This window comes from Argentina silus (genome assembly GCF_951799395.1).
Source record: "Argentina silus genome assembly, chromosome: 20".
Lineage (NCBI taxonomy): Eukaryota > Metazoa > Chordata > Actinopteri > Argentiniformes > Argentinidae > Argentina > Argentina silus.
In genome coordinates, this window is record NC_139674.1 from 5,635,996 (window position 1) to 5,663,918 (window position 27,923).

At 49.2% G+C, this 27,923-nt stretch overlaps 1 protein-coding gene across 3 annotated transcripts in view; it reads right to left on the reverse strand.

Annotated features, from left to right (window-relative positions):
* usp6nl (USP6 N-terminal like) overlaps positions 1-27,923 on the reverse strand; it is a 42,796-nt gene that overhangs the window by 8,755 nt on the left and 6,118 nt on the right. Inside the window, exons 1-6 of one of the 3 annotated variants that reach the window (XM_083692059.1) lie at positions 17,781-17,892; positions 7,240-7,313; positions 5,329-5,411; positions 3,655-3,694; positions 3,207-3,287; positions 476-583 (exon numbers count right to left, since the gene is read on the reverse strand). In XM_083692059.1, the coding sequence (XP_083548185.1) occupies positions 476-583; positions 3,207-3,287; positions 3,655-3,694; positions 5,329-5,411; positions 7,240-7,313; positions 17,781-17,850 (456 nt within the window). In that variant the 5' untranslated portion in view covers positions 17,851-17,892. Of the gene's footprint in view, positions 1-475; positions 584-3,206; positions 3,288-3,654; positions 3,695-5,328; positions 5,412-7,239; positions 7,314-11,850; positions 11,963-17,780; positions 17,893-27,923 lie in introns of those variants that run through there. The other 2 variants (XM_083692060.1, XM_083692061.1) reach the window with 2 other exon arrangements.

The following is a 27,923-nucleotide window of genomic DNA, read 5'->3' on the forward strand; positions in this document are numbered from 1 at the left end:
GAGGGGGAGAGAGAGAGAGAGAGAGAGAGGGGGAGAGAGAGAGAGAGAGAGAGAGACGGGGAGAGAGAGAGAGAGATGAGGAGGTATAAGACCACGTACTCATCTGCTAGGCAAACATTTTATGGAGTTCTCATTAAGCTCAGCTCAGCTGTACCCAAAAAGTCTCTCTACGCTCTCACACACACACACACACTCACACACACACACACACCACCATAATTATGATGGAGCTCTGTGAAATCAAATAAAGCTGGTGTCTGCTCACTTGGTTATTAATCTTTATGAAGCCTGTGCTATAATGAAGACGGCTACGCTGCATAGATTTGATAAATTAGGAGAGAATAGTTGAGTAGACCACAGTGTGTGTGTGTGTGTGTGTGTGTATTTAGTTTCTACGTGACTCGGGACAGTGGAGGGGGAACGTCAGTCGAGAAGACAAACTGCTGTGGAGGTTTTCCGACTTGCGTTCCCCTACCTCGTAGAAGTCCTTCTTCTCCTCCTTGATTTTGGGAATGTCGAGGAGCAGACACCACACCTCTCCCCGGAGCTGCAGGGGAATTCCCTTATAGATCCGCCGCACCAGCTGGACGGGAAAGGGGAGGGAAAACATTCTAAGAATGGCTTCAAAGAGCACCGACTTCTTCACCGTAGCAACCGCGCCCCTGACCTCGAACCCCCTGAGCAAAAGGTTCTAGGTTCAAAATTCTCGTCCAATTATGTTTCAGCTCAAAGGATAGTGGTTTATATATAAATCCAAACATTTGATGACATATGATCAGAAAGACAGTGTCACAGAGGAGAGAAAAGAGGATTGGTCGAGGAAAATGGGAAAATGTGTGAAGAGAGAGTGAGAGTGTGTGTGTGTGTGTGTGTGTACGTGCGTGCACGTGTTCAACACAGAGAGAAAAGTACACAGCGCAAACACAACGGTAAAGTAATTCCATAGGCAGAAGGAGATGAAAAATCTCCAGGACTCAGGGTGGAAAGATTAAGTCTTAAAACCCAAACTGCTGGAACAGCAAAGTTAATCGCTGCTGTGAATTCTCCTTCTACTGCTATTAAAATCAACCTGCTGGAACGGATATAAAGCAGAGAGATGGAAAGTGTGAGAAACAGATTTGTGTGTGAGTGTGTACAGTACATGTGTGTTGTGTGAAGCGGGGGGGGGGGGGGGGTCCTAAATTGGAAAGAAATGGCCTGCGCTGCTTTGTCTTCCAGCATCAGATGGAGAGACCTCATTCTGTAAATGATACTCCTGTGTACCATTACAGCTCTCACACATACGAATCCATCACATTTAATCTATGGTCTCCAGATACTCATCGGGTGCAACGTGTGGAATGAGAGAGAGAGGGAGAGAGAGAGGGAGAGAGGGAGAGGCAGACACATTGATTTGAAAGGATGTGTTCAGGCAGCAGGTTATCAGTGATGGGCAATAATGAAGGCAGTGAATCAATTGATATACAAGTAAGGTTGTATGCTTAATACTGCCTGTGTGTGTGTGTGTGTGTGTGTGCGTGTGTGTGGGTGGGAAAACAGACGTGCGGTTGAGAGGCCTATCAGGTCTGTTCCAGATATAGACACTCTGAGCTCGTAGGTTCTAGGGCAACAGCCCTCATAATTAGGCCCTGATGAGAAAGTCAATGAGTGCATCTGTTTGACTAATCATCCTTCACTGTGTGTGTGTGTGTGTGTGTGTGCACATGTGCATATGTGTGTGGTTGTAAAATGACTCACTTCGTGAGTTTAGTAATTGTCTGTTTATGTGAATGAGTGTGTGTGTGTGTGTGTGTGTGTGTGTGTGTGTGTGTCTGTCTCATCTAATCTCTCTCCAGTGGAGAGGTCTCTCCTGTTCACTGCACTTCCCAAATGTTCCATTTGTCCCATCGATTGACTGTCACATCATCACCTCAGCGGGACCCAGGCTACGCACGACACTACACCTGCCTCCTATCTGCTCTCACCTACTTCATTATCCCTCCTGCAGCCTGCCACACAGAGGCTAGAACCTGCCTCAGAGATCCTGCAGTATAACCTGCCACACAGATACTAGAACCTGCCGTATAAAGGCTAGAACCTGCCTTAAGAGATGCTACAGTATAACCTGCCTTATAAAGGCTAGAACCTGCCTAAGAGATGCTATACCCTGCCTAAGAGATGCTACAGTATAACCTGCCTTATAAAGGCTAGAACCTGCCTTAAGAGATGCTATACCCTGCCTTAGAGATGCTACAGTATAACCTGCCTTATAAAGGCTAGAACCTGCCTTAGAGATGCTACAGTATAACCTGCCACATAGAGGCTACAACCTGCCACATAGAGGCTAGAACCTGCCTTAAAAACAGATGCTAGAACCTGCCTTAAGAGATGCTATAGTATAACCTGCCACACAGATGCTAGAACCTGCCACACTAGAACCTCACACTATGTGTGCTATAAGCTGTGGTATGGGCTGCATTGCAGCTGCAATTGTTTGGCTCTGGTTCCCGCAGGCTAAATGGCCCCAGCAGCACAGGCAGAGCAAACAAATGGAGGCATTTCAACCGTAACCTGTTTACCAGCTGAGGAACGAGCAGAGGCACTGACAGACAGAATACAAATACCCTCTGTGAGAGAGAGAGAGAGAGAGAAGGAGAGGAAGAAAGAGAGGGGGAGAGAGATAAACTAATCCATGTCTTCAGTTGTCCATTGTCACACAATTCTACACTTCTTTAAACAGAGGAGGAGAGAAAATACGCTGTGACATTCCCACAGCTGTGGCTCATTTCTCAGATCCCCCCTGAAACCACCTCACCACACAACTCAAGGACACCACAACGCCCGAAGGCCTTTACACATTACCAGGATAAAAAGATTAAAAAACTCAGGCGCTCACGGGGACAGCTATAACCCAGACCCGCCTCCCTCTAACGCGTCCTTCAGGGAGGCCGAGCGAGGGAGAACGCGTGAGACTCCCAAACATCTGTTACTGACAGAGGAGAGGAGAGGAGAGGAAAGGAGAGGAGAGGAGAGGAGTGAGTGAGTGTGGTGTGAGGAGGAGAGGAGAGGAATGTGCAACGTGATATTTGACAACAGGAATGAGAGCCGGTCTAAATGTAACTGGCAAGAAAAGGGAAAGAGAGGCAGGTGGATGGGAGGAGACAGGGAGAGGGAGAGAGGGAGAGGATAAGCGGGAAAGACAAGGAGGGAGGGAGAGTGAGTCTCACCTTTTCACTGTTCTTGTACTTGTCCCAGCTCTTCAGCATCTTCAGCCATTTTGTGGTCCTCTCCACCTCTATGTGTTTATGCTGAGCGGATACAGGAAGTGACAGGGTCATAATTCCTCATGCTTCGTCGCAACAATGTCTTTGAAACAACTTGCGGTCTTACAAACTCAGCTTCACAAATGCCAAGGTTACAGTGGCTGTTCTAACAACATCGACAAGACCTTAAGTACATTGTGTGTGTGTGTGTGTGGGGGGGGGGGGGGGGGGACTAGGACCTCATCAAAAAAAGGAATTCTCAGCAGCAGCCACCTTTGTATGAAAAGCAAGACAGTAATTGTTATGTGTTTGAAACAGGCTTTTTGCTCACTCTCAGCCGTCAAGGATATTATATAGAAGACGGTAGAGGCGTGCGTCTGCAGCACCGAGGCTCTTAACGAGCGTAACTCACCCTCTCTTCCACCGAGTCGTAGGACGGCAGTTCATTCTCACTAAAGGGAATGAAATAGAAAGGTTTATTTGACATAGACCACATACTGTATCTGTGCTGTCAACATTTGAAAATGAGTGGTCATCATTGTTCGCCCATTGTTCAGGCTGTAGATAAAGCTGTGTATGTCTGGCCCTTTCATTGTGGCGAGATTGACAGGTAAGTTGCATCACTCTGCATCAGTATCTTGTTATCTAATTCCGAATGGTTATCATCACGTATACAGACTCAGAGATGGACACGATGTGATGAGATGTCACTGTTGTGTCATAAAGCACGCTCCGTGTCCTGAATATGAATATGACTTTCCGGCATTCTTTCCGAAGGATGTTGACACGTTCGGTAAATAAATGCTGCCCTGGCCGCTGTTTGTTTAACCCTCCCTGACACTCATCATCAAAGGGAGGGAACATTACGCAAGTAAGCAGCAACACAAACAGGAAATAACACATTAAGACCATCCTCCTCCATCTTGGCTCTGCCCGCCAGGCTCCCGTCACGGTTTCAATGCCCCTATGGCGATCCGTATGCGTCAATGACAGCGTGGATCCGACTGTCTGTTTCCAGGGCCAAAGGAGTTGCACCACAACTCTGGCATCCCTTCCTACCAGTATCCTTCATTCTATGATGGTGGCAGCTGATCTGACAGGACTGGATAGGTTCAAGTGTGATTAACACCGCATTGCTTCGACTAATCCAGCCATGTCAAATCAGTGATGACCTCAAGGTGAAGAGGGAGGAAGGATGCTTTTTTTTTTGTTTTTTTTTTTTGTTTTTTTTTACAGTGTTATAATAACGGGGCCTTGGTCAAGTAAGCCTGGTTCTGATCTTCCCCGACCTGTCTGTCTGTCTCAGATCAGTACACAGCCCACTGGCCCAGATGATGATCTGCTTCTCCGCTGTGGAGATTTTCTTCCTCACTGATCTGTGCACGGGTGGATAAGTCAAAGCAAGACGGTTTTTCCCGATGCATTGCTTTAACCAATCAGATCTGTGATGACTGCGAGAAAGGAAGGGGGACAGAGCCTCGGTCTCACCCCCCCCCCCCCCACCCCCCACTTCCTGTGTGGCCGCCACGGGACTGCCCTGACCCCTGACCCGTACAGGAAGCACAGAGAGCTCTGTCAGTCTGTTATTGGGACACATTCTGTCAGTCTGTTCAGTTGACACATACGAAAAATATCTCCCTCTCTCTCTCTCTCCCTCTCCCTCTCTCTCCCTCCCTCCCTCCCAGTGGCTGGAGCTCCAACACTGGTGCCCTGTGATTGTGGCTGCAGCCGGCTGCTTCCTGCCTGGACCGGTCCACATGTGCCAGCCTATATATAAGTGCTTTAGCACAGTGGTGTTTAAGAGCCTTGCCACCCGACGGCTGGCCCTGCCAACCAAAGCCACACACACTCACACACACACACACAACACAGCAGGCTACAAAGAAAGAGACTCTACTTTAGAGAAAAACTCAACTTTATAGGAGCTCCTTCTACTCCAGCTTCAAGGCAGGGCCACAGTTGAACTGGTGCTATCTGAAGCTTACTACAGTCATGTGTCGGAACTGAAGGTAGATTGCTGTGTAAAAGAGGAAGTTGGTGGTGTGTGTGTGTGTGTGTGTGTGTGTGTGTGTGTGTGTGTTCTTACTGTAGGAAACCGAAGCGGTCGATGACTTTGTACAGGTGGAAGTTTGCATCCTCCCACGGTTCCACTGTGGCTCCCTCCTTTCCCTGAAATCAAAAAGCATCATGGGTGACGCTGGGTTAACAATTAGGTGTGCACATTTTTAGGTGTGCACATACACATTTTTAAAAAGCCGTCCTATGGGGGGGGAAAGTCCTCTTTCCGATACAGCTCAAATTCGAATGAGTAGAAACTACCAACGTCTTGCATGATAGCTGTATTCTTCCTAAACCTCAGCACTAACTCTCTCTCTCTCTTGGAAAACACGTCTCCGTTGCCCTTCAAAGAGTTAGTGGTGATTGGTGTGTGTCTGAAAGGTCGGCCTGCAGAGAACAGGTCTGAAATGAAGCAGCACCCCACCACCTGGGTCTCGGTGTGACTCCAGGTCACAGACACACCGGCCAATTCATTATAGACTATCGAAATGGAAGAAAAGAGGTAGATAGAGAAAGGGATGAAGAGACGGCAAGAGAGAGCAACATAGAGGAGGAGAGGGCAGGAAGGAAACTAGAGAGAGAGAGAGAGCGCGCGCTCTGGTCTGAAGCCCAGCTGTTGAGGTGATGGAATTCTAAAATACATGTCTTCTCTCCCCTCCTTCTTCACTGGAGGTTTATTCCAAACCCAACACAGCTCCCTCAGCAGAAGCACCGTCAAATAAATAGAAATAAATCACAACACACACACACACACATCTGGGATGAATAAGGAGGCTGTTCCTCCTCCTCCGGAGGCCCAGCACACTGACACACACACACACACGCAGCGCCTGGAAGACACGTCAACAGAGACTCACACAGTGTAAGACTGTGTCTAAAGCCCATGTCACCTGGTAGCTGCACGCGCACACACACACACACGCACACACTCCTGAGAGCCATTTCTCTCAGCAGTTAAATCAATGTCAGAGTCAAATTCAAGCGTGAGTGTGTGTGGTGTTCCACTTGGTCAAGCTTTCTACTGTATATGTTCGGTTTTACATCTATGACACACTCCGTCACAGTTTGAATGAGTGTGTGTGTGTGTGTGTGTGTGTGTGTGTGTGTGTGTGTGATTTCCCCAAGTCCAGTAGTCGAAGGAAACGTGAGGGATACCGTATTATAACGTCCTTGAATGAAACCCCACCCCACGGACATCAACAGGTTGAATGAAACCCCACCCCACGGACATCAACAGGTTGAATGAAACCCCACCCCACGGACATCAACAGGTTGAATGCCAGGTCTGTGATGTGAATAGGGACTCCGTCTTTGTCCCGCGTCGTGACAACAGACTTCATTAAAGGGGGGTTTCCTGACAGCGATGATGACACTGATTTGGTTCTGATTGGACCCGTTTCACCTCGCTAAACACAGAGAATAGACTCCGCTTGTGATGGGGTTAGGACTAACTCAAACATCAGAACATAATTAAACTCAGTGTCAGAGTGCCCGCCTCCCCCTCCCTCTCTCCCTCTCCTCTCCTCTCCTCTCCTCTCCTCCCCCTCTCCATCCATCGGTCGCTCCTCTCTTAATCAGAAGGCTTGATTACTCTGCCTGCTGGACTAAATTAAAAAGGCTAATTTACACACCAGGCACGATGGCAGGCCGTAGAGACAGGCAGGAGAGAGGTGACACAGTCAGTTGGAAGGGAGGGCGTGAGCAGACACACAGACACACAGACACACAGATATACAGACACACAGACAGACAGACAGACGTTTGTCAGAGACACAGCAGATACAGTAAACAAACTCCACCTCAGAAAAACAAACAAACAGCACAAACAAACTCTGTGGGAAATCTCGCTATGGGCGTCATGTGCAGCGTTCCTCTGGCACGGAGGGAGAGCTCTTCCATTGGCTGTTTACATCACGGGTAGGGGGGGGGGGAGTCTTACCTTGTCATATTTGGCGACAATCTCGGCCCGCTCCTGCTCAAGCTTCAATGCAGCATCCTGCTCTGTATCAGACGCTGGGAGAAGAGAAAACAAAAGGAGGGTTGGGGGGGGGGGGGGGGGGAGAAACAGGGATGAAAAGAAGAGGGAGAAAGGAGGAGAGATTAGTCTTACTGTATCGATTTCAACTGTGTTTATTATGCGTAAGTTGTTGCTACATTATAGACTCCATGCAAGGTCACACAGATTGTTCATCACTTGTGGTTACTGTGTTACTACATTCTATCCCGGTGTACTCCTTCCACACTGGGCCAAGGTCAAGGAGACACACACACACACACACACACACACACACAATGGTGAAACCAGAAACCAGCAGGAATGTATCACCTCACTCGCTGGTATGTGTCACACAGAGTGGAGAGGCAGTTTGAGAGCAGTGAGTGTGTGTGTGTCTGAAAGCGTGTGTGTGTGTCTGAGTGAAGCCACTTTGAGCTCAAAATGGAGGCCATTGTCAAAGAGAGACATCACTGTGTGACAGAATGACAGAAGGAGAAAGGCACCCTGTGTCTGCAGAGCCTACGCAGTGTGTGTTGGTGTGTGTGTGTTGGAGTGTGTGTGTGTTGGAGTGTGTGTGTTGGAGTGTGTGTGTGTGTGTGTGTCTGCATCTGCCATTGTGCCCGACAGGGGATAAACAAAGAACTGTCACGCTAGATCAGGATGCAGAGATGGTGGAGTGTACAGCCACACACACCTCACAGCTAAGCCACTCCACCAAGTCCTCACCACATTGACACTATTTCACCAAGCCGCTGGAGCTTCCCTGCCCCAATAACACCGTCACTCCACACACACACACCCAGACACACACACACAGACACACACACACAGACACACACACACACACACAGACACACGCTTCCTGAATCAGCGACCAATAGGAAATTGGAAACACAGGTTTCATGATAACAAAGCTGGCAGACTTTACTGTAAGTGAGGTCCCAACGGTGTTTGATTTGGATCACGGTTAGAATCACGCGCAGTAGTAACGGTGACAAACCAAATCAACAGTATAAGGCTTAACAATGTACTGAAGCAAAAAAGACACTGCTTCTGCTCCTGTACTTCACCAACAGGTAGCTCCTGTGGTTTGAGCCTTCAGAAAACAGGAGAGATATGCAAGGTATTCCATGGAAAAAAGCTTAGTACTAAAGCCTCCCCCCTGAGGTGAATATTCAGTTTGTTACATTCTGAAGCTGTCAGGTCCTGATGGAAAAGAGGATTGTGTGCGTGTTTGTGAGTGTGCGTGTAAGTGTGTGTGTGTGAGAGTGTGTGTGTGTGTGTGTCTGTAAGTGTGCGTGTAAGTACGTGTGTGTGTGAGAGTGTGTGTGTGTGTGTGTGTGTGTATGAGAGAGAGAGATAAAAAGAGAGAGAGAGAGAGATGATGCATGTTTCCAGGCGAGGACCCAAACACCGGCATTTCATCGGCTTTGATGTACCTGCTCTGAGCCGCTGGCTGAATGCACGTCTGTCAGACAGGCAGGGTGAGGGAGGATGTGCAAGTGTGTGTGTGTGTCTGTGTGTGTGTGTCAGTCTGTGTGTGTCTGTGTGTGCGCGCGGGCGCGCGTCACTCATGCTAGATCCATGCTGAGAATTAGGGTAAACCAACAGCTCTGATCGAGTTACACAAAAAAAACTAAAAACAAACAAGGACTTTTTTGACAGGAGGAATTGAGCAAAAGTGATTTATCACCCTGTACTGTAGGTGAGTTCCAGCTGTATGTTTGCTGAGATTAAACCAGTGGATTAATCTTATTGATCCAAACTGTTTGATCAGCTGGACCAACACAGTGTGATCTGATGACCATGTCACTGGGAGTGCTTTACAATGAAAGGCCTCATCAACGCATACAGCCTGTCCTGCAGCCCAGCCTGTCACAGCTTTAGTGAATGAAGCTGTCGTACAGAGCACTGACTGGGCGGAAGGAGGACTAAGTCTCTCCATTCACACGGATGGCAAAGCTGTAACAGCCAATCGGGTCGCAGCGTTTCAAACCTTCTCCACCACGCTGCGGCTTCGCCTCCACTCAGGAAGAACTGAGGTCCCAGAGGGAAGGGCGGCGGTTTCACAGTATTAATAATTCCGCTTTTTCTTTCACATTTTCAATAGTTCTGTATTCGACAGGAAGTAGTCCACTCCAATTCCTCCTCGCTTCCTCCCCCGGTCTCCTTGGTTCCACTGGGGGAAGGGGAGGGGGGAGGGGGGGGGGAGAAGAGTGGTGCGGCTGACCGGAATTCCAATACGTTCGAACAAATGTGCTCTTCTTCGGCAGTCCGGAATGTTTATGACAGGATGGTGGAAATGCGTGTCACAGTGAAAGGCATGTCACCATGAACTGCCAATGGCACACAGAGGGGGGGAGGGGGGGGGGGGGGGCGGGGGAGGCTGTGGGATGGGGGACGACATTGTACACTGTCTGGAGTTCAAACAAATAAACAAAATCAGTTTATTTTTTTTCCTCCTTTAGAATTCCAACCGGGAGGCTGCAGTTCCCATGGTGCAGCGGAATGGAATTCTGGGTAAATGGGATTCAGTCTTTTCCATGCTAAAACCCCAGCCTTAGCTCTGATGACCCCGGCGGCCATATTAGTATTCCAGAGGGCCGGGCATAAGCTAAATGCAATTAGACTCTTTCATGCTCTGGGAATCGCTCTGGCATCCGTGACTGTGTGTGTTCTGGAGGGGGGGAGGGGGGGGGGGGGGGGGTAGGGGGTCTGGGGGTGCTCTTCAGGGACCCTGGGTGTTATAGTGTTGCCCTGTCTGGGCCTCCTAGGTTCTGGCCTTGAGACTTCAGGGCTGACATAGGACCTGTGGTGCACGCACGCACGAACACCTACACCACAGGCGGGATAGGAAGGCCATCACTCTCACTCTTCGTCCCTGTCAACATCTTTTTCTCCACTTTTCTCCTGATGAGACGCCCCCCCCCCCCCCCCCCTCCCGCCCCCCCCCTCCCCCCCAACCTCGCTGCCCTTCTACCACCCCCTCCTGCCCTTTTCCACCTCTTCCTCTCTCTCCTCTCTCTCGCCCCCCCCCATGGTGAGGGCTGCGTAGGCTGCAGGTAATTTCCCTCTCCTGCTGAGATGAAAAAAGCCGTCCCCGCTCGTCTCCCGTTCGCCCGAGTGGATATTACCCTGTTCCCCCTGCTTTCCCCTTCCCTCCTGTCCTTTACCGCCTCCCTCTCTCTCCTTCTATTCATCCATCCATCCATCCATATCACACAGAGAGAGGTCATTACATTGTGCTACAATGCAATGCTGTCATTTCACACACTGGAAGGCATTAATAACAGTGATTTGAGAAATGATGACAAATCCCTCTCCTTCAAGGACAATGCTTGGAGCCTCCATGTCATAAGAACAGCCATGACCCTCTTATCTGAATAACACTGTCATCATAATAATAGTAATAAGATAAATAATAACATAACAACACTGTGAATCTTCCTGTGTTAACTACCTGCTAGAACAGAGTCTCTCTCTAGGTCTGTATTCCTCAACCAGGCTGAATGACAGTGGGCCACATGACAATAGTCTTAATAATAGCTCTCCTTTCTTGGCCTTGGAATGAGACCTTGCTTTTGTTCTTTATAATAAGGACTCCTCTCTCTCTCTCTGTGTGTCTCTCTCTCTCTCTCTCTCATCGTAGTTCCTATCTGCAGAAGGGAAGCTGAATGGTAATAATTGAAGGCTTGATTGGGGAAGAAACTCATTTCCTGTCCTTTGTTCCCAGCTCAACATTCACTTTGTTCATACGGTTTACTTCCTCTCCCTCCAGCAGCCTGTGCTCAACCAATGAACAGGCCCCAAGGCCAACTCTGATGGACTATGCTATACAAACACATCGCTTCAGAGACACACACACACACACACACACACACACACACACACACACACACACACACACACACACACACACACACACACACACACACACACACACACACACACACACACACACACACACACACACACACACACACACGCTTTTGTCGACAAAACCACTAAAACTCAACCACACGTTAGAGAGCATGGCATGGGCATTCTATTAGTACAGTATTTCTTGTCTCCAAAGCAATTTTTAGCCACCCACACTGAATTTGAAAAACGTTCACACGCATTCGGTCATGTTTAGACCTGTATCTACTGAACTGTGACCCTGCCACACTGACCACAACACCGAGCCAAAATACCAACGGCATCTATCCTCGCTGCAGTTTTCTACCACATACAAGTGGACAGGGAGTTACACCGTAACCTCATCTGTGTCTCAGCCAGGGTTCGCTGAATCTCACCTGACAACCCATCACCGCTTCACCGTACACCCAACACCCTCAAAACCAAGTATAAAATACAGTATAAAAACACCTTGAATCTAGTTGTGTGAAGGTGTTCTCTGAATTCAAATGGAAATCGTTTTTTGGAAGAAAAAACACCCCCCCCCCCCCCCCGAATGATTTGGAACAGTAGGGTGCCAGCCCAGACACCGAACACAGCCAATAACGGCTGTTGCCTCAAGCTACTGTAGCAGACGTCCGTGACATCATTTCTTACCTCTCTTCACGCTCTCGATGGAATCCTCCAGTCGAGTCAGAGCTTTAGTCCGCATTAGTGTCGGCCTAGTCTAAACACACACACACACATATACACACACATACACACACACGGCTCTACCCATTCCTACACCACCGGCCCTGCCACACCACGGCAACTACTCGCCACGGCAACCATCCACGTACCAATGAGAGACCAGAGGAGGGAGAGAGAAAGAGAGAGAGAGGGGGAGAGAGAGAGAGAGAGGGAGAGAGGGAGAGAATGACTTCAGAAGCGAGTCACTCAGAAAGTCAGCGAGAAATTCTTGATCAGAGTTGACGCACTCTCGCCGAGCAGAAGTGAGATCAGAGCGGTTGACTTGGAGGGCCTCTGTCACAATGAAGCTGTTTGTTTACTTAGAGAGAGAGAGAGAGAGAGAAGGAGAGAGAGAAGGAGAGAGAGAGAAGGAGAGAGAGAGAGAGAATGACTTCAGAAGCAAGTCCCTGCTCTGTCCCACTCACAACATTCCACACCCAAACATAAACAACAACAGAGCCTATTCAATACATCAGACACAGAGACAGAGAGAGAGAGAGAGAGAGAGAGAGACAGGGGGTGGGAGAAAGAGGAGAAGAACAGTAGAGCAGTAAGGGACTGAGAAGGGTAGAGAGAGAGCCACAGCATAATAAATATAATAATGATAAACTGTTTTCATTAAACTTTGATTAAACTGCCGCGGTAACGCTAATACCCGGAACAAGTATACTCCTAAGGCATATTTGAGGAAAGCGATTGGGAGGGAAGAAGAAGTAGTAAACAAGAATAAGGAAGAGAGATACTGCTCACATCTCTCTCTCTCTATCTGTTCCCTCCATCGCTCCAGGAAATGCTGTATGTACCCTGGGAGGGGGAGGCTGATGTGAGTGAACTGCTGTTATCATTGGAGAAGCAGTGGGGTCATCCTGCAGGGCAGCCAGGCTTTGAGGTGCTCTCTTCCTCCCTGAGAACACTCTCAAAGGTTGAGCAGGGACACACATAATACACACTCTGAACACACACACACACACACACACACACCCGAACACATACACACACTCCCCGAACACACAAAACTCCGAACACACACACACACACACGGCCTTGACTGCCACTCGGCATAGTTCAGTGAATCATTTTAAAGAGCAGAATAAACGACTTTGAGATGAAAGTTTTGTAAAACTGAGATCTCTCCCTCTAAATCCCTGTCTCTCTCCCTCTAAATCCCTGTCTCTCTCTCCCTCTAAATCCCTGTCTCTCTCTCCCTCTAAATCCCTGTCTCTCTCTCCCTCTAAATCCCTGTCTCTCTCCCTCTAAATCCCTGTCTCTCTCTCTCTCTAAATCCCTGTGTCTCTCTCCCTCTAAATCCCTGTCTCGCTCTCTCTCTAAATCCCTGTCTCGCTCTCTCTCTAAATCCCTGTCTCTCTCTCCCTCTAAATCCCTGTCTCACTCTCCCTCTAAATCCCTGTCTCACTCTCTCTCTAAATCCCTGTCTCTCTCTCTCTCTAAATCCCTGTGTCTCTCTCCCTCTAAATCCCTGTCTCGCTCTCTCTCTAAATCCCTGTCTCTCTCTCCCTCTGAATCCCTGTCTCTCTCTCCCTCTGAATCCCTGTCTCTCTCTCCCTCTAAATCCCTGTCTCTCTCTCTCCCCCCATCTCTCTCTCTCTCTCTCTCTCTGTGTGTTAACGATAGCTGCTGGGGTCCGGCTTCTCGGGGTGTTGCTGTCGTTAAGTTGTCCCTCTGTCCCCTTCCAGTCTTCAGAACCGTATGAAAGTTCTGCCAAGCAGTTTGGCAACTGTGTGTGTGGGCAATCTCTGGCACCAGAAAGCAAGACTAAAACACAGCCGAGGGTTTCAAACACCCCCGTAAGGAACATTAGTGAGAATAAAACAACTGATAACTGTTTCATTCTGCTCTGCACTCTTGTAACTCTGACTGAGCAGTGTCTGTTCTGTTACAGTAGGTGTGTGTGAGTTGTGTGTGTGTGTGTGTGTGTGTGTGTGTATCCCAATGAAGGTGTGAAACTGTAGAAATGGACACACGCACAACTTTTGCCATATTTATTTTTGTGCTTGACTGAAAATAAATGTGTAGGCTTCTTTGAGGGCCAAATCCAACCATCAGGCCCATAGTTATACACTCACTGGCCACTTTATTAGGTACACCTGTTCAACGGCTTGTTAACGCAAATATCTAATCAACCAATCACATGGCAGCAACTCAATGCATTTAGGCATGTAGACAGGGTCAAGACGACCTGCTGAAGTTCAAACCGAGCATCAGAATGAGGAAGAAAGGTGATTTAAGTGACTTTGAACATGGCATGGTTGATCTACTGGGATTTTCACGCACAACCATCTCTAGGGTTTACAGAGAATGGTCCGAAAAAGAGAAAATATCCAGTGAGCGGTAGTTCTCTGGGCAAAAATGCCTTGTTGATGCCAGAGGTCAGAGGAGAATTGCCTGACTGGTTCAAGATGATGAAAGGCAACAGTAACTCAAATAACCACTCGTTACAACCAAGGTATGCAGAAGACCATCTCTGAATGCACAACACGTCGAACCTTGAAGCAGATGGGCTACAGCAGCAGAAGACCACACCGGGTGCCACTCCTGTCAGCTAAGAACAGGAAACTGAGGCTCCAATTCACACAGGCTCACCACAATTGGACAATAGAATATTGGAAAAACGTTGCCTGGTCTGATGAGTCTCGATTTCTGCTGCGACATTCAGATGGTAGGGTCAGAATTTGGCGTAAACAACATGAAAGCATGGATCCATCCTGCCTTGTATCAACGGTTCAGGCTGGTGGTGGTTGTGCAATGGTGTGAGGGATATTTTCTTGGCACACTTTGGGCCCCTTAGTACCAATTGAGCATCGTTTCAACGCCACAGCCTACCTGAGTATTGACCGTGTCCATCCCTTTATGACCACAGTGTACCCATCTTCTGATGGCTACTTTCAGCAGGATAACGTGCCATGTCACAAAGCTCACATCATCTTAAACTGGTTTCTTGAACATGACAATGAGTTCACTGTACTCCGATGGCCTCCACAGTCACCAGATCTCAATCCAATAGAGCACCTTTGGGATGTGGTGGAACGGGAGATGCTCATCATGGATGTGCAGCCGACAAATCTGCAGCAACTGCGTGATGCTATCATGTCAATATGGACCAAAATCTCTGAAGAATGTTCCCAGCACCTTGTTGAATCTATGCCACAAAGAATTAAGTCAGTTCTCAAGGCAAAAGGGGGTCCAACCCGGTACTAGCAAGGTGTACCAAATAAAGTGGCCGGTGAGTGTATATAACAGGCCTATATAGAGCGTACCAGATCAATATTCCCCACCAAATATCAATCAATCAATATTCAGTAATCAATTAGCAATTGTGTAGAGCACACCATCATCACCTGGTCTAATCTAAATAAATGACATCCAAAGAGCTACTTTAAGAGCAGTCAGAGACTCCCTAATGACTTCTACAGGGCATCCACAATCCCAGGAGAGCAGTTCTGATTGTCAAACTATTAAGGGACACTCTGGATGAAAGCCTTGACAGACACACACACAGCCTCATTGTTCCTGTCTGGTTGGAGCCTGACGTTTTCTCTCTCTCTGCCCCACCCCTCTCCCTCCCTCCCCCCCCCTCCCTCCCTCCCTCCCTCCCACCAGTTTGACAAGCAGTGTGTGTGGGTGTGTGGGTGTCCAACCTGTCTTTCACTTCAATTCTGTAGGTTTTTTTGTTGCTTCAAACACAACTGAATGATGTTAGCACATTCAACTTACCACACTAGATAATATCTCCTGATCGATCATTGGTACAATGATTGGCCCTACTACTGAGCAGGGCTGTCATTCCTGTGACCCATGACATCACCTCTGGCACCACTGTCATTACCCAGGCAAGACGCGACAGGTCATGACATCATAGCAGAGCATAGCATAACACAACAAAGAACTGGCCCAGTGACAGGATTACACGACAACTGTACACATACACAAACTGTCACGGCGAGTTTGAGTGTTTATTTGCAGATATCTGTGAGTATAGGCCTGTGTGTGTGTATGTGTGTATGTGTGTGTGGGGGGGGGGGGGGGGGGGGTGCTGAACACTTTGAAGTCCTGGCATATTTTACTGGATCTAATAAAAGATCAGAAAGAAAGTTACAAATATAGCATAGTCTTCTCCACAGGAAAACATGTCTTACTGTGAGATCAAAAAGGCATCAAGTCTTCTTGAATATTCCGGAGGCCAGGATATGAATCTCTTCACTCTGGCTGTTCAGACGACAAACTATTAGCCTCGATGCTAACATGGCTTTGATATCAGTGGGCTGATGTTAGCATGCATCCTGCTGCCTCACCGAGGGAGGCCAAACTCTACATCTCTCCCTCCTCTGACAATGTGTTAACATGCACAACCACACACACACAGATACCGTGCACACACACACACACACACACACACACACACACACAGACACACGCACAAATGCACAAATAGCACACACACCCAAATAGTGCGCACACACACACACAGACACACACGTTCAAGTACTACAGCAAAAACAAATCTAATTTTTTCAAGCTGCTGGCACATCATTTGAATAATTGAGCGAGCCTCCTCTCCCCTAGTTGTTCATTATATGACTGTTGAGAGGAAGGAAGAGGAGAAACAGACCTCGTGAATAACAGCCAGCCATAGACGGAGAGTAGTAAGAAGCCAGGGCTGACCAGTGTGGGTGAGAACCCTGCGGTTTGGCAGTGGAGCAGCAGGCTGCATTAGACTGGTTAGAAAACCCTGCTCTATAGGGCTCTGGTACCAACCCTACAATACACACGTGCACACACGCGCACACACGTGCACACACATCACATCGACTACACACAGCACCTGTCATCACCAATCTTGTAACTGTGTGTGTGTGTGTGTGTGTGCGAGCACCCCATTTGTGCATGCGTGTGCATGTGTGTGAATCTGTGTGTGTACGTACACTTGTTGGAATGTGTGTCCGTTTCGGGCCATCTCTAAGTGTCTTTGCATTGATCCAACTTAAAAGGACCATGTCCAAAGAGAATTTTTCCTGAGGGTCGATGGCCAGAGATTAAAATGGCAGCGGAGTGGAGGGCGGAGGGTCCTAAACTCAATGTTCTCTTTGTGCAGGAATCAGGAGATCGATCGGGAAACTCAACTCTGTACAACGCCGGCTGAGTGCCTCTGCCTTCAGCGCTGATGACATGCTCTTACACAGGGAACAGGCCATTGTACCGTCATGTTCAATATGGGAACACAGACAGACAGAGAGACAGACAGAGAGAGACACACACACTCTCTCTCTCTCTCTAAAAGGGCAGTGAGGTGGTGAGAAGTGTGTAATCTGTGGTTTTAGCCCTCGGCTGTGTAAAAAGGCTTCGATAAACTTGGTTCAGAAAACAAAAGCAAGCTTTGTTGTGAACATTAGTCAAGGTGACGAGATGGGATGGGAGGAGACGGTTAATGTGTACAGACACAAACAGACCTGGTCCAATCAGCAGACGGAACCAGATAGGTCTGGGGTCACCAAGTGTTCCATTACCCCAGGGGACCCTGCTTGATTATTTATCATTCACTGGACACCTGCTGTGGTAGCGCAGACACACACACACACACAACACTTCCCATAGCAACACAGGTACAGTAGTGCCCAGGGAATCTTTGATCTCCCTCACCCCCTCTCACACAGATGCCTGCACATATGGGTTCAGTCAGAAGTCAATGACTTATTCATTTTTACTGAGAAAAGCTCAACACAACAGCTCATGCACACACACACACAAGGACAGACACATAATTAAACAGACACACACACACACACACACAGACCAACAAACACAAACACACACACACACACACACACACACAGACAGACCTCCGTATCTGGCCACTGCTCTGCGTCGGGAAGGAGACACCAGCTCCCGGACGATCTGAAACACCTGCATGCTCACAGGCGGGTGGAGGTGGAGGTAACAGGGTGTACCACAGGGTGAGGGAAGCCCACTGTCGCCCTGGCACCCCCGACAACCTCATCCCTCATAGAGTCCTCCTTCAGCCTCATCCCAACGTCCACGATCCCAGATACTAAGTCCTAGGTTTCAAGTCCAAAAGGTTCCAGTCTCGGGGAGGGGGGGGTCCACTGAGCCAAAATCGTGCCCCAGTCCCAGTGCCTCGTTCTGGGGTCCAGAAGCAGTGGCAGACCCTCAAAGCTCTCTGGCTGGCTCCAGGCTCCCAACTTCAGCCCTCCACGGCTAGGCTTCTGCTATCAGTCCTGTGTGCTCCTGTCTCAGCTCCCCAACCAGCCTCTCTCCCTCTCAGTCTGTCTCAACAGCAGCTGCACATCTTCAACACGCTCCCTCTCTCACTCACTCTCTCTCTCACTCACTCACACACACACACACACACACACACACACAGGCGTACACACTTTCTCTCCTGCCCTTCTACATGTGAGAGGCACACAGCACAGATCTAGCTGTGAGGTGCACACACATACGCTCAGAGAGACATGCAGCCCCGCTCTCTCTCCTCCTTAATCCCCCCCCCCTCTTCCTGCTCTCCTCTCCTCTCCTCTGTCTCCTGTTGACGGTGGGCTCAGACGCAGGGCCAGGACAGTAGCTGCTCTCCAGGTAACGCAGTCTTCCTCTCGCTGTCTCACACGTCCAGGTTAGGTGAGGTTGTAGATCAGCGCAGGCGTACACAGACCAGGCTCCTCTCAACCCTGCTGCTGAGAGTTGGAGTGGAGGTCGTTCTGCTGGTAGCGCTGCTTTTCTGAGAATCCCAGGCTCTGTGGTGTGTGTGTGTGTGTGTGTTTGTCCTCAGTCGACTCGCTCTCACACACTCCTCTCGTTCAGGCAGAGGCAGCAGCAGAGGTGAGAGAAACACACACACACAGGAGTCCAGCTCTGAAGAACACGGGATAGATAGATAGATCTCTCTCTCTCTGTCTCTCTCTCTGTCTCTCTCTCTGTCTCTCTCTCTCTCTCTCTCTCAGCAGCAGTACTTCATAGAGATGCCACCACTCACGCGCTCAGCTCAGTCACTGGGGTAAAGCAGACAGTCTGCCCAACTCTCTCTCATTTCTTCTCTCTCGCTCTGTTTCATCTTCATCTCTCACTTCTTCCTCCCTCCAGCCTGCTCCCTCTCAATCACACACACACACACACACACAGTGGTTCTCCTCATCCTCCTCATTCACAGACAGCCCCTGCCTCTCTCTTTCTCCCTTCTCCCTCCTCCTCCTCCCTCCTCCCTCCCTCCCCCCCCCCCCCCCCATGATCGCTCCATGATCGCCCTGAAGCCTGGAATATGAGCGGAATGGGTAAATACGGAGTGTACAGAACAAGGTGTGTGTGTGTGTGAGAGAGAGTGAGTGAGAGAGAGAGATTGTGTGTGTCCAAGCGATTGGTACACAATGATTTGTGCCCAGTAGCATCAATGCCACTGTCAGCTTGAGGTTCTGCCCTGTCACTCTGTCTTGATCTACCCCCCCCCCATGATATCCTCCCTGCCACACTTCTTTTACTGAACTTGTGAAAAGATGACACACAAAACACACATTCACGTGAAGGTGTGTGTGCGTGTGTGTGTGTGTGTGTGTGCACACGCTCACACCATTACCCCCTGTGTCTCAACCCAAGGACACAGTGCAGTGTGCAAAGTGGAAGCTCTAATGGGCCAATAGCAACAGCAGTCAGGTTCATTCTTTATCCTAATGGCGTTTCCCCGCAGACACACACACACACACACACACACACACAGACCTCTGAATAGGCACTTGCTTGGTGTATGATAAGCAGGATGATAAACACACCCATTTCACCTTTAAGTGCACATTAATGACACAGGACACACACTGGGTCTTAACATCAGCGGTAAACAAACCATTTTGTCTTCCCTGTGTGCCATAACAAAGCCGTGCATGCAAGTGTCTCTGACCCTTTTGAGGCATTGAGTGTGAGACTGTGTGTGTGTCTGCAAACCTCCTAAGGCATTGAGGGCCAGAGATGTCCGAGATTAGATATGTCACGGTGCAAGGGTGCAGACCGAGAGGTCACGGTGCAGCGGTTCTCTGGTAAACCAAAGAATTATACGTCCTGTAAAGTTATCGGTTCACCGAAGTGACTGCTGAAACTAGTGCCCCAAGCGAGGAGCCAAGGAGAAGCCGACAATTTCATAAACTATTTTTAATTGACACGTTATGATCTATGATCTAGCAATATCAGACGACATCTGCGCTACTCTACTTGTTGCTCAAGTGTTCCAGTGACCCCGCGGAAATAATATCCGAACGGGTGCTGCAGTATGAGAAAGTGACATTTTACAACGGTTTGATCATCGCATGATAGCATAGTACACAATAATAACAACATAATGTCTGCCCTAAAGCGAACTGCAGCTTGTGGAAAGAGAGAGAGAGAGAGTAGCAGATCAGCTCAGCAAGAACGGAGAGATGAGGTAAATATCAAGAGCTTCTAACCCGGACCAAGTCGTGTTTTTAAAACATCTGTATCAACTCTCACACCGTTTGTTGTAGTCATAACGCATTCTCTCTACAGTCCAAATGAAGCTCTTATCTGGATCATGGGCAGCTTGTAAACACACGACAGGGCGGAGGAGCGGGGGAAATGTTTTAGCGGTATTTTGATAATAGGCGCGACACATAACGCAACCTATACCAGAATAAAGTGACGAATTTTTCAAGACAGGAGTCTGGGTTTTTGGTTTCAACGGGATTGGTAAAAAAATAGCAAAATAGCATATAGGCTGTTGAGTAGGCTCTACGACAGAAGAGTAACTTTCTCTTCCATGCCATCCTCTACTTTGAATAGTTAACAGACTTCACGGCTATGGTTTGACAGACTGGTAGGCCTATTTGTGACTGTCTGAAGATTAACAATGACAGCTCAAAGAGGCACAGTTATGTTATAGGCTATACTGTAGGCTTAGGGGATCCCCTGTATCTTTGGTGATGTACACTCACTGAACACTTTATTAGGAACACTATACTAATACTGGGTAGGGCCTCCCTTTGCTCTCAAAACTTTGTGGCTTTGATTCCACAAGATGTTGGAAATATTCCTTTGATTCTTGATGACATGATTGCATCATGAAGGGATGCACATGGTCAGAAACAATACTCAAATAGGCTGTGGTATTCAAGCGATGATTGATTCGTATTAACAGGCCCAAAGTGTGCATAGAAAACATTCCCACACCATTACACCACCTCCACCATGAGAAGGTGTACAGGTGTTCCTAATAAAGTACTCGGTGAGTGAATATATGGCTACCTTTCAGGATTCTAGGCTCTAGATTGTAGGAAATGGCTCTCACAGGTGTTTAAAAAAGACAAAATGGTCCAGTGACCAGAGAGCACCTCCTCAACTCAGTTAAAATAGAAATATGTGCATTAAAACTAAAGATTTTATTTAGATTTTCATCAAAATCTCATACTGTGACACCCCTAACACACACACACTGTCCCTTTCACCTGTAAATGCACATTAATGACACAGAACACACAAAGTCTTCAAACCAGCAGTAAAAAACAAACCATTTTGTTTTCCCCGTAAGCCATTACAAAGCAGTGCATGTGAGTGTGTCTGACCGTCTTGAGACACAGAGAGAGAAAGAGAGAGAAACTGTGTGTGTTTGTGCGCAACCGTCCAGACCTCCTAAGGCATTGAAAGACAGAGGGCCCAATTACAGCATTTCTAGATGGACTATGCTGCGCTGTTGCTATGCTCAAACGCAACTGTTGCTAGGCTATGACCCAGGCATACCGGGGCTGGAATGTGTATGGAGCCCCTGAAGCCTCGCCACCTCTGTGCTACTACCACAGACACACACTTGTACTTCCTGATCGCCGGGCCTTGCAGCATTTAGCATCATAGTAGAATAGTGTGATCGGTCAATCCATCGTACACACCTGTGGCATGACAAAGGCCCCAAGGGGTTGAGAATGAATGAATGAATGAGCAGGACACGCAACATCCCTGATGTTAAGATAGATAATCAAAGTAGTCCAAAAGGAGGGAGGGAGGGAGGGAGGGAGGGAGGGAGGGGGGGGTGGGGGTGGGGAGGAACAGAGAGGACCCCTTGGAGTATGGATTGATCTCCCATCGATGGCGGGGAAGATAGAGGGAGAGGTATTGACGTAGCCGTCTCTCTCTCTCTACGACAGCCCCCCCCCCCCCACCACCACCAGCCATAGTCATATGAGAGGGAGCCATACATACACACTTCAAATCAATGGCCCCCTCCAAGGGGCTGTCTGTTCACGCCAGCCTGATTGGAAATAGACAGATAAGGCCTCCTAAGCTCTGGGAACATCGCCTCTTCAATCTAGCAGCTGATAAGAGCTCACCCCTATCGACAGTCTTCAATCACAGAGGCTGAACCACAGCTGTCAATGTGAGTTCTGGGCCTTCGACCGCGACCCCAGAGGAGAGAAGACGCTCCATAGGTTAAAATAACACACAGGCTGTCTCGGGAGAACTGGGAGGATGGGAAGCAGCGAGGGTGTGTGTGTGTGTGTGTGTGTGAGAGAGAGAGAGAGAGAGACAGAGAGGGGAGGGGGTGGTAGACAGCCGAGAGGGACTGAGAAAGCGAGAAGAGAGAGAGAAGATATTAGAAGAGATGGAGATGGGGGTTGTAGAGAAAGAGGACTTCAAATGGTGTGTGACAAGGTTTTTTCAAAAGCCCCCTTTTTCACTTGACTCAAATCAGTCAAGAGCCGTCTCCAATTTTAACGGCATTCACCACATGAATAGAGCTCTTTGATTGCAGTCTGCTAGCCAGAAGTAACTTGAATTTCCCCAAACACTCCATCTCCATTTCTCTCTCTCTCTCCCTCTCTATTTATTTCTCAACAGGTTCGCCTCAGGTCGCTCTGGCTGACAGAGAAGCTAATACGCAAACAAATCACACGCAAACAAAACAACAGTCAAAACACCCACTCCATCTGTTGCGGTAATGGCAGCGTTCTGTTGCGACCGTGATTGAATTAGGCTGGGTGCTGATTGCCCTGTGCATTGATTCTCATCGCCTGCTGTGGCTCGGTGAGTTCTGACGGCCAGGGTCCTGCAGCCGCCGCCGATGAATGCCAATGAGATCCATAGGAACTTGGACACACACACACACACACACACACACACACACACACACACACACACACACACACACACACACACACACACACACACACACACACACACACACACGCACACGCTCTCTCTCTCACACACTCACACATACACACACACACACACACACACACACACACACAGACACACTGTCTCTCTCACACACACACACACACTATTCTTCTCGAATAGCCCTTGGCAAAACCAGCTTCCTTCCTCCTCTCCCCACCGCCACCACTGATCTAGTAGACCATGACGGGTGCAAACATCCCGGTGGGAGAACCTCTCCAGTTGTTTTATCACCAGCGGTGTTGGACAACAGGACAAGAAGGGGAGGAGGCCATCAGAGACTTGTATTGAAACGGAGCCATTTAGCTTGTCCCTGGTTTTCTGGTGGCCCTGTCTCCTTATCTCCTCCCCTGCACCGATCGGAGAACCCAGGGATGGTTGAACGTGATGTTTACAGCACGAAGCCCCCCTGTGTGTGTGTGTGTGTGTGTGTGTGGGGGGGGGGGGGGCAGAGGCTGAGAAGCAGTAAGGGGTCTACTCATACGTCCAGAACCACAGCAGCTTTCTGTTCAACCCAACCCAGGCAACCCCCTTCTCTTCTCTTCTCTCCTCTCCTCTCCCTTTCCTCCCTTCTTCCTCTGCTGTCCTGGCACGGTGCCACAGGGAGTGATGGAATGGAACACAGGGGAAAGAAAAGAGACTGGAACAACATCACTGCGCTCGCTCACACTTCCTGTTTGCCCCCTGTGTCATTTCCTGCTCTCTGTGTGCAACTTTCCAACCAATCAATCACGCGTCGGCCAGGATTCCACTCCAGCCTGCCCCTACTGTACGGTGTGTCCCAACACTCTTCAAAGTTACTGGACCTTTCCTAGTTTCCTCTCCCCCCCCCCCGCCTCCTTGACCGTATACCCCCCCCCCCGCTCTCCTCACTCATTCCAGGTCTCCACCTCGGTCCTAACCCAACCCAGGCCCTGCCCCTCAGCCTCTCCCTGGTCTCCAGAATGACCCAGGCTCCAAGGCATGAAGAGGCTGCCTACTGTTTCTCAGGGAGGTGAGAGATCTGGGAGGGCAGAGGGAGAGAAGAACTTTGATAGGGAGAGCAGAACCAACAATGGTAGGTGTGTCTGTGTGTGTGTGTGTGTGTGTGTGAGAGAGAGAGAACGTTCCCGGGTGTTGTTTACAAGGCAGAATTAAAGTCAGCAGCTGGTGAAACAGCGGTGGGCTGGGACAGAGTGGCGAGAGGAGGCAGCCATGATGTGCGGGGGCGGGCAGAGAGGGGGGAAGACGAACGACACGCAACAAACCCCCCCCTGACTGCGGCATAAGCATGGGCGTTTACGAACGCCACCTAAGACGACTCCCCCTCCGGGCGCGCGGCCATTCATACGTCAACATGGTCGATAGGGTGTGTACACCGCTTGACATTGGTTGATTGGCTGCGTGTCGAACGTCAGTGGTTATGTGGTGAATGTGGATTCGTAATAGTCAACAGGCTGTGTGTAGTTTGTCATTGGCCGTAGGGGGTGAGTGTGTGTGGTTTGTTATTGGTCATAGGGTGGATGGGTGGGGGTGTGTGTGTGTGTGTGCGATTTTCAAGAGACAGAGTGAGCTCTGGATATTTATGAGCAGGCTTGTACTCTGCAGTGAGTGCATATGTTGGGCTTTCTGTTTGCAGTGTGCCTGCAACACACACACACACACACGCACACGCACACGCACACGGGTGCATATTCTGCAGTATAGATGTACGATCCCTAACCAAATACTGGATTTGCATCAATAGCCCAGCATAGAAGTGCTACCATAAAGACAACACACTTGTCTCTTCCATTTGAACATCAGCCATGTTTTAAGAAGGCTGGCAGAGAAAACATTAACACAGATTGAACTCAGTGCTCTATTCAACAACAGGCTCTTCACTTAACATTAAACATTAAACATTAAAGCCTCGAGCAGGGGGGAAAGGAGTAAACACGGGATCTGAATAAAGACTCAACCTGTCCTTAAAAAACAGGCGCACACACACACGCGCGCGCACGTCACCTAAGTCCTCAATCATAGCCAATGATCCGTCTAAAGTCCACAACATTAACTATTGATGAGTGAAACTTTATGAGCAGCGGGGGTACAGCCGGGGTACCGCTGCTCCACCACTCGCCATGGCAACTAAATACAGGGGAGCCATGATAGGCTAACACAGCCCAGGAGAAAAACAGGGCAACAACAGACCCTCTGTGCGTGCGCGTGTGCAGGAAAGTGGGTGTGTATCTCTTAGTTAGCGAGTGAGTGAATGTGTGTGTGTGTGTGTGTGTGTCTCGGAGTGCATTTGTGCTTAAGAGTGGATGTCGCCCCCCGCCCCCCCCCCCGCTCCACTGGTGGCTGTGAGATGCCTTGAGGATAGCTGTGTGGATCCATTTCCTCCTGCCGCTGTGTTTACTGGGAGATGTAATCATATTCCTGCGAGGCTTCCTTCCTCTGGCCTGACACTCCTGAGCCCCGCACAGACAGAACGATGGGAGCAGCCGCCATGTCAGCTACATGGAGGGGAGGGGGGGAGGGGGGGGGGCACAGGGCACAGCATCACCATGACTGTGGAACACAGGGTTCTAGATGAGAGGGGAGAATATGCTGGAGCACCACATTCCACAAGAGAACTGGCATCACATCACACATTCCACAGAGCCTCTCTGCAAATCTTCTTCAATAAGAAAGGACCAAGTGTGTTTTTGGGAGGTATACATACACACACACACACACAAACACAGACACAGACACACACACACAAAATGAAGGAGAGAGAAAGAGAGAGAGAGAGAGAGAGAGGAAGCCTGGCCATTGGAGTGGGCGAGGGAGAGTAGGTTCCATTGTGAAAACAGAACTGAGGCTTGGGCTTCACGGGGGAGGAACTGAGATCAGAGGATATGAGAGAGAATGTTGTGGCAGGACTACTGTGACCACAGATACGAACACATCATTACAGCCCAACTACTACTTTGCTATGGCCTTGGAGACACACTGTGCAGTAGAACCACTGTACTAAAGCCTACACACACACACACACACACACACACAGACACACAGACACACACACACACACACACACACACACACACACACACTTCAGCTGAACTTCAGCTGTGCCATACCATAGATATAAACCATTTCAGCCCGTTTTAGGCTACGACTATAGTCATAAAGCTGTCCTGCCTGTCAGAAGTGATGTCTTTGTTTTCTGGGAGATAAATAAGTACACATTCTGTTACAGAAAACTACAAGTTGTCAAGCTGTAAACCTACTGTACCACATGTACGTTCAAAATCGCTTTACAACATGCTCAGGTAGAAACAAACTAGTCCAACCTGTACTACAGACAAATGGACGTTGTCCCCCAGGCGCTCTGCAATGGAACAAACAAATACCAATCTGTCTAGTAATTAGCCTCATGTCAGTCTAGGAGTCTCGCTGTTCTTTAACAGATACTGTCCTATTCGGGAGGACCGAGTGATGTTAGCAAGCCTGGGCTCTCACCTGAGACAGACTGCCACACCGTGTTAGCGGATTGGAGCATACTAGGTCCAACGGTTAGCCAATTAGTCTGTTGGGCCTCACTTAGGTACCTGCATTTGCAATAAGATCCTCATTCTGCTAAACCAAAGTCCAGACAGTGTTAGCATATTAGCATGTCACGACCTGTTGTGCTTCAGGGCAGGCTAGTGTTAACAGCCGTCTGCCAGAGAGCAGCAGTGAGTAGGCTACCTCGTCTGTGTCTCAGAGGCCAGCAGATGGAGGCCAGATGAGGCTTTGGAGTGGAGATAATTACCCTGCACCACGCCCAGCCACTGCGTGCCCAGCTACCGAACGACATCAGCTTCCCTCTGACACGAAGAGAGGGAGGAAGTACCAGGTGTGCGTGTGTGTGGGGGGGAGATAGAGAGAGATAGAGAGAGGCGGGTGAAAAGGGGGGAGGGCAAGTGAAAGATAAGCCACCCACGCTTCGGCAACACTCTCGGTGAGAGAGGGACAGGAGTGGACACGAGTGAATCCGCCGTCCACTCTGACCTCCCCTCTGTTCTGTGGCTAGGGGCCTGCAGATAGCTTTGTTTATGCAATACCACAAAAATGTTCCACCAACAGCATTACTCTCTCTCTCTCCCTTCATCAGCCACCCATCTCTCCTCCATCTCCACATCCCACACGTGTGAAGTGTCTGGATTCCTTATTCCTTGGGGTGGTGGGGGTGGGGGGGTGGGGGGGCGGGGGGGGGGGGGGGGGGGGTGAAGGGTGTGTTGTCTTCCACCGCGGCGAGGGTTACTGACCCATACTGGTCATACTGGATCTCCACCGCCTTCCTCCAATCCGCTGGGAGACCTCTACATTGATCTAAAACACCCACCTTCACTCAAAAACCTGTAACCGGGCAATCTGTGTCTGTATAAACGCATGATCCTATCATATCAACATCATCCCCTCCCCCCCCCCCCCGCCCCCTCTCCATCCGGAATGATTCATCCGCCCTCATTAGCTGACTCGTTAGGGAGATCAAACCCCTCCCACCCCACAGGGTAGCAGGGTGGGGGCGGGGGGTAATTAAGGATAATTAGCTCAGGATATCAATAACATCAACCAGAGGCAGCGATCGCAGGAGAGAGAGTTTAGCAGGGGGGGGGGAGAGTGGACATAATAAAGCCTTTCTACCAAAGCATTATCCCTTCATGCCTGCTAAGCACGTTGGGGTCGTAGACAACACTACGTGACCATATCAGCTTCTCCCATGGGACTTCCGGCTGGCTGTTATTTAAGTGGTTGGGCTTGTTTGTAGTTGTTGTTGTTATTGTTGTTTTGATGCGGACCGCCTCTGT